The 12,440-nt window shown below is 42.6% G+C and overlaps 1 protein-coding gene across 1 annotated transcript in view; it reads right to left on the bottom strand.

Annotated features, from left to right (window-relative positions):
* The window catches only part of LOC149342676 (pregnancy zone protein-like), a 47,643-nt gene that overhangs the window by 12,015 nt on the left and 23,188 nt on the right, over positions 1–12,440 (bottom strand). Inside the window, exons 18-27 of the mRNA XM_089545145.1 lie at positions 12,214–12,243; positions 12,104–12,121; positions 10,946–11,063; positions 9,095–9,317; positions 7,791–8,036; positions 7,287–7,338; positions 6,966–7,058; positions 5,266–5,445; positions 3,948–4,186; positions 1,585–1,831 (exon numbers count right to left, since the gene is read on the bottom strand). Coding sequence (XP_089401271.1) covers positions 1,585–1,831; positions 3,948–4,186; positions 5,266–5,445; positions 6,966–7,058; positions 7,287–7,338; positions 7,791–8,036; positions 9,095–9,317; positions 10,946–11,063; positions 12,104–12,121; positions 12,214–12,243 — 1,446 coding nt within the window. The remainder of the gene's footprint in view (positions 1–1,584; positions 1,832–3,947; positions 4,187–5,265; positions 5,446–6,965; positions 7,059–7,286; positions 7,339–7,790; positions 8,037–9,094; positions 9,318–10,945; positions 11,064–12,103; positions 12,122–12,213; positions 12,244–12,440) is intronic.

Raw genomic sequence — 12,440 nt, 5'->3', positions numbered from 1 at the left:
GTCGTTTGGCCTTCCTTACACACAGAAAAGTAAGGATAATGTAATGGCTCCATCCTGAATTATTTTAGAACCAAAACATAATACTAAATGATGTGCACTTATTGGCATTAAAAACAATTTTTGGACATAGCCCTCTATCTCAGTTTCAATGTTCACTGGAATGACTGTTCAATGCCACATTTACGGGCCCTCTAGACTAAGAGTTCTCAATCTTCTTAGCCTCGGGGAACCCCAAAGGCTTTCAAGAGGCACAGAGGTACCTCCAATTCCTGGCTTCCACTCCTACCTACCCAACATGCATGAAAAAAGCAGACACACGGAAGCTCAAGAAATGCCCAAATTCAATTAAGTATGACTGGCTGTTACCCGCCGCGGTGGCTCAGTGGTTAAGGCGCTCATCTACCGGATCGGAGTACCCGGGTTCGAACCCGACCGCGGCGGCGGCCATTTCGATGGAGGCAAAATGCAAGAGGCGCCCGTGTGCTGTGCGATGTGTGTGCTGTGCGATGTCAGTGCGCGTTAAAGATTCCCAGGTGGTCGAAATTATTCCAGAGACCTCTACTACGGCACCTCTTTCTCTCTTTCTACTTTCATTCCTACCTTCCTCCCTTCCCTTATGGCGCCGTTCAGGTGTCCATCAAGATATGTGAGACAGTCAAAAACCAATTTTATGACTGGCTGTACTGTTCAACTGTGTGCAGTGAACAATTACAGTGTGATTAGTCGCAAAATAAAGCAGTTAAAGGAAAGCCGGGGGTTTGGGCATGCATTAATTTGGGTGCTTGAGGAACTCCAAGCAGCACTCTAAGAAACACCGAGGTTCCATGGAAACCAGTTTCAATATCCCTGCTCTAGACCATGTCCATCGTTTTTCCTGTTTCCTATCCGTCCAGGGGACAAAAAAGTTAAAAATTCTAAAATTCTCTTTTCTTTTTTTCCGAGCCCTCCAGTCACTACCACTGATATGTTGTTTGTTGTAATTTTAGCTCTGAAACAGGATGGCTTAAGCCTAGTATTGAATTAAAAACCATGTATCATCAAGTACATTGCATTTTATTTTCATGCATCATGTGGCCGAAATGTACCTCACAAGTCACAGCTGTTGTTCGATTGTTTAAACTGCAACAATATCATAAAGTGGTTATAGGGGAGTATTCTTGGGTGATCAGTGTTTGCCATTAATTTGAAAGAAAACATGAGAGCAAAAATTTGGTATCTATGCTCCTCCAATTTTGATGTGCTGAAGTTAATCACCATTCTGCCATTGTAAGCGACTTGCAAGCGTCCATAGGGATTAGCATTCTTGTGCTTGTGATCTGGGTCGATATGATATAACTATTCCTTCCCGAAACTATTCCATTTTTTAATTTCCCACACTTCGCCATTGGCTAAAGCGAAGCCATGCTTCAGGCTTGAGCAGTAATGACGAGCAAACATGAGCGTGGTGTCACATCAATCATTGGAGAAGGACGGGAAATCCAAAAATGCATGGAACTGGTTGTAGAATCATTATATTATACCACCTCTGGATTTGTTAAGAAGAAATAACGCTGTTAAAAGGTTACTGCAGCCTGGTGTACTCACCAATGTCCGATTCAGCCCTGCTCCAAAGCAAGTCAAAGGTTCGCTGTGCATCGCGATGGTTTGAAAGGGCCAAGGCATAAGCCTGAAGCGCCAGTGAGTAGCTGTCCTGCTGCTCGTGAGGAGTTTCTTCTATGAGGCACTGGATGGCTGCATTTTGCACAGATCTGGAGAGAGTCACATTTGCTTCAAGCAGCGCGATTAACACGTAGGATGTTAGTGGTACGAGTGACGACCCCTGTACACCACCCTGTAAAAAAAAAAAAAAGCAAGAACCATACATGAGTTACTTGTTATACAAGATTGTTGTACCCATACAAGTTATGTAATATGCCATGAGGTATTCTGGAGTAAACACAACACAATGCTCTCGATACCCTGGCTTGTCATATGGCAACCGAATATTCCCTTGAATTAGAGGAACACGCCGAAGTCTAGGGAGTTCCATTTTGAAGGAAAGGAGTTGGATGTCACCCAGCTTGCAAGGAGCTTTTCACAGATGACACCAAGGTTCCATTAGGTACTGGAAATTTGGCATTTAGAAACATAGTTTCTCAATATTACCTAAACGAAAATGTGGCGCTGCAATACATACATCATCTAGAGCAGAGAGGCACAGGAATGCTGGGAAGAAGTGGTTTCGTATTTGGTTTGGCTATTGCTGGGCATAAAACATGGATTCAGCCGAAACAATACCGCTCTTCTCGAGGCAAACCTCTAAGAACTGCTGTGAAAATTTCTGTACCAGCCTAACACTGAATGCACAATTCAAATAATTTAATACGCAAGCAGAGAACAGCGTCGTGGCGCAGCTATCAATTCCAAGGCAGAATACATGTTTTCGGCCCAAATGCAGCCAAGCCAAATAAGAAACCTCATCTTCCCGGCATTCCAGCAGTTTTAAGAAATTTGCACAGATGGTGGCACCACTTCTCCATCGTAATTTTCAGAAACTCTACAAAGTTTACATAAGTATAAAACGCTTTGAAACACTAAGAAAAGACTTTCAAGAAGTTTCCACCCATAAAGAGTGAAATAAATGGCGAGTTAAGTGGCGAAGAAAAAAATTTAAAGGTGATCGTTCTGATTGATGCAGCAGATGTCTCCACTAGCAGTGTGATTACTCTTCTGTGACCAAGCAGAGTACGAGAGTCAGGGGTGACCTTCAAGAAATCCATGCAGCTGGCAGTGAGGTCACTGGTATCCTCTCCACCCATTTCCTCCTCTCCACCTTTTCGAGGCTTCGCAAGAGCACCAACAATGCCGGGATTTTGAGAAATCCCGGCACTACAGCTAGTGCAGTAAAAATGTCTTTGGAAGCCCACTTTTTAAACAGCGAAGCTGGCTCGGCTGTACCTGGGGTTCGAACCCGGCCACAGCGGCTGCGTTTAACCTCCATCTAACTAGAAAGGCACTCGTATGCTGTGCAATGTCTGCATAATTTAAGACCCCAGGTGGTCGAACTTATTCAGGAGCCATCCATTTGGGCACCTCTCTTTCTTCTTTCACTCCCACCTTCCTCCCTTCTCTGATGGCACACTTGAGATGTCCAAGATGAAGCCGAATAGTTACTGCGGCATTTCCTTTTTTCAAAACCATTTTTTTTTTTTAACTGACTCAAGTCAACAGCATACGCACCCCATGAACTGCATTCTTTCATGTCAGTGTCCCTGTTCCTGAACATAAACGATGAGTTTAGTGCGAAGAGAGGCAAATGCCCGCATGTGGTAATCCTAAGCCTTGCATAAAATCAATGCACTGTCACAGCCATCGAGAGCTGCCGCAGGCTGGCAGATGCGTGCTCGCGGGTCTAAAAACAAGTGCAGCACGTACCATCATTTTGCCGTGCCACGATGCAGCCGACAACTGTCTGCGAACCTAACTGGCAGCGATCCTCTCATTTTATAGTTAACTATGATAACAGACACGGCGCAGCTTGTGCGGAAGTTGCGGCCCGTGTGCGCTGCTGCAGTTGTTTCGCAGCGATCACTCTAGTCAGTCTCAATTTTTTTCAGTTAGAATCGGGAAACTGCATACCTATATTAATCAGGCCCCAGAGAACAAGAAAAAAGTGCATGACAGAAACAAAGGGCTCAAATTAGCCTAGCCTGCGAAACCGCACCACGTATTCTTCACGTAATATATCTGTGTGCTGTTGGTGACATTAGTGCCATTTTACAATATACTTCAAAAACTGCAGCTCTGCAATTCAGTGACGACCAGAGGAAATAAAACCAAGTGCATGCATGAGCTCCCATACAAATTAAAGCTCTTATGCAAATAATTATGATGGAGAATACACTTTGAAAAGAAAATGCGCCATAGAATGAGCATGGCAAGGCACGACATGCTGAAAAGGCACAAACCTTGAGCTGGGTGTTCAGCACACGGCCTACTGATGGGAAGCAACCAGTGTCATACTGGTGCCCGAGTAGCCACTGAGTGCTTAGGCTCAGCTCAGCATCATCAAAGAAAACATATTGGCGGGCTTGTCCAAAGGTCCGCACCACAAACGCTGCTAGCCACAGGCTAGGTTCAGGATCTGCAGTGCCAAAAGCACTGTAGCCATTGTTCTGGTGCCTGTAGTTGAGCTGCTGTTGGTAATCTAAAGCAAACAGAGAAAGCAGTACCACATCAGAGTGCATTTGTGAAGAAATTCTTTAAGACCAGAACATATACCCTGAAATTGTCCCGTATGACAGGATGTTGTAGTACAGATGCTGCTGCTTTAATTAATCATGAAAGTTTCTCACATGCACTTCAGCATCGCTGAACATAACATTTAGACTACAAAAACATTGTTTCTGGCCAATTATCTTAAATTAGCATATTTTTTAATGCAAAACGCCAGCCTTTGAGAATATATATATGCAAAATGCCGGTGTGTCTTTGCGTGGCCGCCAAGTGAAGCCTATGGAGTCTGCAGTCAGTGGAGAAGCCTATGGTGTCTGCAGTCAAAGCCACTCCCTGACGAGAGGTGAGCGAGAAAATCTGCATCGGTAGAGGAAAAAAGATGGGCACAGAGATGCCCCCACGCGAATGGCCAGTGCAGAGAAAGCATAAACGGAGCCTAAAGTGAGCGCGTGTCATCGACTGATCCGGCGTGGCGCGCCAAGTAAGGCAAAATGTGTAAATGTTAAAGCAGCGCGCTTGTGTAATGTGTAATGTTAAAGCATAAAAAAAAATAACTTATAGCGAGCCAAAAAGCCATGCAAAGTAAAGAAAAATTAATTGCCGCAACTTTCAGGCAATGGGATGTGGCAAAAGGGAAATGCATCAAATAGAAAAGCACCATCCTAAATGTAGTCTTTGTCAAAAGTAACCAGGCTCCATAGTTTGCTTCTCATTCGTATAACAGAGCCCTCACGGCTTCCTTAAAGATCAAAAAGTTCTTTGAAGGTGAGAACAGGGGTTCTCCTTACCATACAGAGATTTTGAGCTTGAGGGCTGGCATAATAGCTTCAATATACGACTGAGAAGAAAAACGTGCAGCCTGGTTACTTTTGACAAAGACTGTACATTCTGCTAACACAGGTCATAGCATCAGACCATCTGAACGTCTGTCAGTCTTCTGTATCATCTTCAATTCTGCAAGCAGCTTGTGACTGTCCTCACAGTTCGTTGCACTTTCTGCCTTTTCCTTCCATTGACATCTATAGCTTTCTCCATGCTTCTATGGCCTACCTGTGATGATGCTTCTCCTGAGCTTGGCCACCAAGGGGTGATTGGATTGCCCCACAGAGAAGAGGTAGTCCAGCACCACTACACGGGTGGCCAACATAGCCAAGTTCTGTTCGCCACACCCAGTTGGCAGCCGAACGAGGGACTCCAGGCCTGATGCTACAACTGGGCTGAGTATGTCACCTGTGCACGTGGGTGAAGGGCAACAATGTGTAAAGTGTGAGCAATAAGCCTGCTTCCGAGATAGAATGAAAATGCACTTATTATGTGCATGGCTCAATGCTTTGTCTGCATTAGAACTGCTGCTTGATTCGGTTTGACATTGTGCTCTGATGGCTAACAGCACTCTACTGGCATTTCAAACACAAGTGAACTTAATTTATTTGCAAGAAATAAATAAAATTTCACCACTCAAGATATAGCATTAGGCACATATTGCTCAACATAAACTTTGGACTCAAGCTGTAGTTATTTGGTGGCAATGTACTTCTTTCTTTTGATGGCAATGTACATTTAGGGTAGCCATGACAGTGTCTCAATTCTGAGAGGGCAATAATGTAGTGCATCCATCTGGTATTTGTTGTGGGACTGAAACCATAACACTGTGGTTGCCTACAGAACAAGTGGAAGGATTCTTTGCCATAATTTTAATAACTAGCTATAACTGAAAGGAACCAACCACTGACAAAAACTATCGTGGAAATGAAAAGTTCGTGGCACATATTGTAAGAATTGAGCGCTGCAATATCGAAGAAACGAGAATTTATACTTTTAACTTAGCACTGAAAGTCACATAAAACAAACTGAAGTGCCATCTTGTGGTGAAACCCTGCCATTATCAGTGTATCCCATCACATGACCTTATGTCGGTAAAATATCACTGATGTGTTTTAAGTGCACAGTGCTTTTTTCCGCTCAGGTGTGTTAGTCACGTTTTATTATAGTTTACATTTCCTCTAGTGCACCTTTTGATGAAAACCAATGCTCCTTTCGCATTGTCAGCCATGAGCTTTTACTGTTTGTTGCTAGATGGTGCTACACTGTTTTGAGTTTCTTGGATGGAGCAGCAACACGATCCTCTAAAACTTTCGTCGACAAGGTGTACATCACTGTGTCGTAACAGCTTTGGGTGTGGCAGATAAATAGGACTCTCCTCTGTACCAGAAATGTATTCATTAGTTTTGATGCATGACTTTTGCTGGCATGCAATTGCCATCGCGCTTGCTGATCATGGTTTCCAGCACCGGGATATATAAAAATAGACTCATGCACTGACTGAAAAATTCTTGGTATAATTCTTCCACAGTGTTTCTAACAAACTCGTGAAACCGAGCACCTTAGACAGCAAGCTGAATTTTAAGCAGCCAAAAAAACTGGGTGCTTAAAATTCAGTGTTCAGCTCCTAGAACAGATTTTAGTATAGACAACACCGTTACTTCTTTGCATGAGGGAAGAGTGAAAAACCTGGCAGTTTCTTTAAGCGCAATAAATTAAGACAAACAGAACCTGTCGGAAAGAAGATTATGACTGGTGCAAGTAACATTTCACTATACATGCAAGAGGCTGTCCACCCAGAATTAAGAAACTCCTCTTTCCACACAAATCAACACACGCAAAGATAATTGCTTTGTAGCTTTTTTTACGAAAAACATTCTGTGCACTCCAAAAGCTATTTGCAAAGCATTTGGAATGTCTTATCTTACCTGAAGCCATAAAAAGTCCCCTAGAAGAGCCAGGAATGGCATTGCTGGGAAGCTTCAGTACAAAGCTGCGAGTTGCTGTGCCATTTTCTGGGGCTGCAAATATTAATTGGTTCACAGTTTTAAAATGTACAATGAAAGCATGATTTGGCTGTTGAACTGTTTGCTACCTTTTACTAACCTCTCACAGATTATCAAAAGTGAAGTAATTAATTGCAATGTCAACAAGCTAGTCAGTTTAACAGAGAGGAATTTAATGTACAGCTTAAAATTTTGAAGACATTATTCGAGATGCATGACACACGGTAGAAAAACAGAACTTACTGTTAATGCATACGTATTCAGAGAATGACTTTGTCCTGGGTATTCCCTCTGGCTGAAAAGAAGATGACATCTTTTGGACACAAAAGCCTAAAAGCACCAAACAATCCTGGCATATGCACCGCCTTATGCGGCAGGTATACTAACAATGAATTTATAACTACTTGCTTTGCGTAGAAGCTGATGCCTATATCCAGACACAAGAAATGATATGAAACAGTAATGCTGTGTGTTGATAATGTCAGGGTTAAAACAAAAAGATAAAGTAATTCATCACATACCTTTTACTTTTTATACAACAGACATCAGAAAAGTACCTACTGATTTCAAAACCAAATGAAAAACAGAGAAAGGTGGTTAACCTGAATAACCTACTGATGAATGAAACTTTCTTGTGATGACACTATTTTTGTTTTCTTTGCAGGCCTTCTTAGAGCTAATGCTGCTAAAGTTAGGCTTTTAGCACAAGGATTGCTTAGAGAGACATAATTTAATTTACTGCCTTACCAAAACACGCAGGCTCTTGAGCACTGCATCTCGAGCTCTTCTTGTCTCGACAACGCTGCCAGGATCACAAATGGGGTCGTCCCGAGGAAGGCTCAGGGCATAAGCCGCGATGTTGATTTGACCCAGACATTCCGGCCTTGCATAAAACCTCAATGAAACCGTGTCATCACTGCACAGGCAGAAGCGTTTTTGCACCCTGCCAGTCACCTTAAAACAGTCGGCATCAGCAGTCACAGCAAACTTGACCTGTAAAAAGGAGGTCATGCCAGTATGTCATGAAAGATGCCAGAAAAGGAAAATATTATAAGCAGTGTATTAATGACTGCAGTGACCAATATGCGTTGCGCTCCATGCACGAATACTACATTATTTCTTCCCCAAGGTCATGTTCAAGAGAGTGAGATGTAAATTTCAGGACCAAGCTATGCTAGCAATGCATGCAATCTAGCTGCCCATCTTTGAGTACTACTGCTGATAAGTACTACTGATCATTACTCCGCGTAATGATTGCACCCCTAAATTTGTGTCATTTTTTTTTTTTAAAGAAAGTGCAATCATTATGCGAGTAAATATGGTAGCCTCTGTGATGTTTAATGACTGTTTTCGCAGTGTGCAAGGTAGGCAGGTCTTGCATTCACGCGAAGTGCTATGTAGAAGAGTGACAGTTTACACGATGAAATAATTGTAACAGATTAGGAAAAATCTAAATTGATGAACAGTTCTTTCCTGCACAGCCTGTCATCTCCATGTTCGTGAAATACTGAAAAAAAGATAGGGCACTTGTCCCGCACAAAAACGAGTGCATGCAGTAAGTTGTATTTTGTTGCAAAAAAAAAAAGGGGACCCAAGAAAAACATAATGATGGAGATTTTTGCTGAATAACCTGTTTTGTACTTAAATTTGAACTAAAAAAATATTGCTAAATTTTTAGCCCACCCTCTACCCCCCAATTCTGGAAAAAATAAATCCCAAAAGTGAGGGGCCTTAAACATATATGCCCACTGTATGATGCATTGTTTAGTTTAGTGAGTGTATGGGGGCCTAACGTCCCAAAGCGACTAAGCTATGAGGGATACCGTAATGAAGGGCTCCGGAAATTTCGATCACCTGGGGTTCTTTAACACGTGCACAGTCATCGCACAGTACACGGGTCAGCAGCCGAGCACCATAACCACTGAGCCACCGCAGTGGCATTGTTTAGTGCTAGTAAGTGCTAGCAAGCATCATTTGAAAGAAGAGAACATATACAAGCAAACTTTTGGTGTCTCCACACCTTTCAGTAAAGGCAGAGAAGCAGAACTCACAGGTATGCATGATTTCAGGTAGCTGAACAGTGAAGCAGTGACAGGAATTATCTCTCCGCGTCTGGTGATGTTGGGTAGCGACAGCTGAATGAAGAAGGGCTGCACAGCATCTATAGACTCCATGGCGACACCCAGGCCACGAGATGTGTGCATGCAGACAGCGCCCGCTCTCCATTTAGTCACGGAATGGGGCAACTTTCGGCTCAGGTTGAGCGGTACATCCCTGCAGAGAGAGAGAGACATTTTAATGATTACACGATTACAGGGTGAAATTAAAAATGCTCATATCGGTGCTGCTCATTCTTTAAAGAGAATTTCAGAATGTGGAGCGACTACCAGCTCAAGACCTGCATGTAGGAATAAAAGGAGAGGACATGAGAGCTTTGATGTTTTGAGTGGCACCGTAGTGGCAACTGTCATCGAACGACAGAACTGCCAGCTCAAGTCTATGCATCAACAGAGTGAGTAGTACTATAAGGATAGCATGTTGCAGTAGGCCTCACATATCTGTAATTTATGATGGGAATACTTTTAACGCGATAATGTTAAAGGCCCCATTCTCCAGAATATCCAGTGTCGGTGTCGTGAGTGGAAAATCACGGGCATGGCTGTGGCAGGTGGTCCCCAGAGAGCAACCTAGGCCACATCACCTTGCGGCATCGTCCCAATCTGCCCATCGGATATTGAGCAAACTTCCTATACTGCCCACAGTGGCAGGTGGCAGTTCAATTAATGATTGGCCGCTCGGGAAGAGCAACCTGGGCCGCACAGGGCCCACTGCTGGCCAAGCACCTGCCATTGCAGGGCAGTGACGCATCGCTTAAACGCTGCACCCCTGCGCCAAGAGTGGTATGAGGACTCCCAGGAATCTATGAATGTAAAGAAGAGAATGACCTTCTGTATATATGGGAATTAACCTATTATGCTATCACATATCAGCATTTATATTGCAGTTTTTCCATGCCTCATGTGACCTAAAGTTCAACAACACATCACAGCCACTGTTCAGCTGGTGAAACCGAAACAGCATGAAAAGAAATTCAATTTTAAATTATTTAGCGGTCTTAGGTGATCCATGTATTCTAATGTCTAATTCTAATGTCTGGAATGTTGAAAGAAGACAACGCGCAATAAAATTAGACATCTATATTCCTTTATGTCTGAAAATTTGAAGATGCTATTTACTGCCACTCGTCTATTAGTGTGCACTGCAGATGTCTTTGCACCCAGTGATTACCACACTTCGCCCTATCACATCACCTTCTTCCTCATGTCCCTTTTACATGGAAGAGTTGGGCCACTCCATAACCGGACCTTCGCACCCTTTCTCTGGCATTGCATAGCACATGTCACCCATTTTGTAAACCCTTCAGCTGCCACTGCACCCTTTCAGGCCTTTGTTAATCCACCAGGTCATCTATCCTTCACAACCTGATGCGCGCCTTTTAATAAAATGCTTCAGTCATTCATTTCAGGAGAGTGACCTCTGCAAAACTTGACTCATGGCCAATAATGCCCTGTCCACAATGAACAATGAAAAGCATTGCTTAAGATGTCTATTTTGGTTTCTAAGTCCCAATTTTAATTTTCTGACCCCAAATGCCCACCTTATTTGGGTCTTCTTGATGCCTAGATTTCCAGGCCATGAGGATGGGTTACTCGAGGGCATGGCAATTGATGCAAATGGAAATTTTCCCACGCATGCATTTGGAACCATCTTCTCGAGGCACAATTACTGTACTGCTCAACTTAATATCTAGAGCAATGCTTTTACTGAAAGCAAAAATAAAAAATGTACTACTCTAATCTGAAATCTATTGTGTTTCATGTCAACTTAGATCACAAACTTGCCCTCGAATGTGATGAAGCTCCCATAGCCAGGTATCAGGGAAGTGACTACGGATGTTTACTGCCGACTTTGGAACTGCAGCTGCTGGGGCCAGCTCAGTAATCTCACCATCGCCTCCATCTGCACAAATAAAACCTCTCTCAGGCAACCGCAATTTTCACCACAGCCACCACAGAGCTTCCCATACGTAAAAAAAAAAAAAAACAACAAAGCACACACAATAGGCACTCATGCTAAAAACTTTTTCACCCACTCCCCACATTGAAACCTTCAATATAACCACTAGCCTCATTATTCAAAAGCCCACTGCAGTTCCGATACTGTAAACTCTAGCTTTACTATTGGATTTAATGGCACCATTGGGGCTAGCGGGTCTTTCGTGTGTTAAAAGACACATTTAACAAAATTAGGTTCATAACCACAGCCCATAACAACTGCCCGTGACAATAAAATAGTACCAATTTTATTAAAATACATGTAAAGAAAATAAGCCAGCTGTCATAAAGAAGGCAAACTGTTTTGTTAGCCATGCTTTGCTTGTGTGCAAAAGATATCTTAAATGAAGCCAGCATACGTTCTGACCGTTAACAAAAACATACTGCCATCTTCAAAGGGTAAAGGCAATTTCAAAGAGTTGTTTTAAAAAGTGACACTTTCTGCTTTTGTTAACTCAAGAAGCATAATAGACTAGCGTTTCTTCAACTTAATGTTTACACACCATTTTGTCAGTTCTTCAAATGCAAAGGAATTAAATGGTTCAAATTCTCTTCGAGCATTCTACGAGAAGCTAGTTTCATTTTTGTCGAGATGAGGTGGAGAACTAGACCAGTTTGTGCAGATTTACAGCCACATACCTTAAGTAATGATGGGACAAATAAAAGTATGGATGGACAAGTGCTGTGTCATCATTTTGTGGCTTGCACTAATATTTTTTCGCTCATGTAGTCTTCATTCGCACAATGCAAGAGTTGTCCACACTTTGATTTACTTCCACTTTAACTTTCCATAAAACGTTAGAATTACCATTAACTGGGCTTTTTGTTCACAAGAACTAAGAGTGTACAAGTCCTCCACACATATGTGTGCACACGAAAAGAGTATGCCGAAAAGCACGAAAAAGCATGCTGGACAAGAGAAAAAAAACAGATGTTCATCCTCACCCCCAATTCCTGCACGAGCTGAAAAATAAATGCAAAACAAATATATCAGTGGTTTTGAAAAAAAGAGTATGTACATAAAAAAAAAAAGAATGGGGGAAATAAATACTCACCACCATGCTCTGGAGTCCAAAGGCCACCATCTGCAAACCACCAGAATTGCTTTCTTAGCATAACTTCCATCAGAATTTGAAACTTACCAGTGAAAAGCAAACACATAGAATGTAAGCTCATCCTCTACACTGAAGTTTCCATTCTGGAGCTCATTCCTATATATACATTGGTATAAAACAATGCCATAAATATTTTGGGCACCCTTGAAGTATGTGTAACGGAATCC

The sequence above is a fragment of the Amblyomma mixtum genome, chromosome 5 (assembly GCF_055824585.1).
Source record: "Amblyomma mixtum isolate Tamu chromosome 5, ASM5582458v1, whole genome shotgun sequence".
NCBI lineage: Eukaryota > Metazoa > Arthropoda > Arachnida > Ixodida > Ixodidae > Amblyomma > Amblyomma mixtum.
This window is presented reverse-complemented; position numbering and strand designations above follow the sequence as displayed.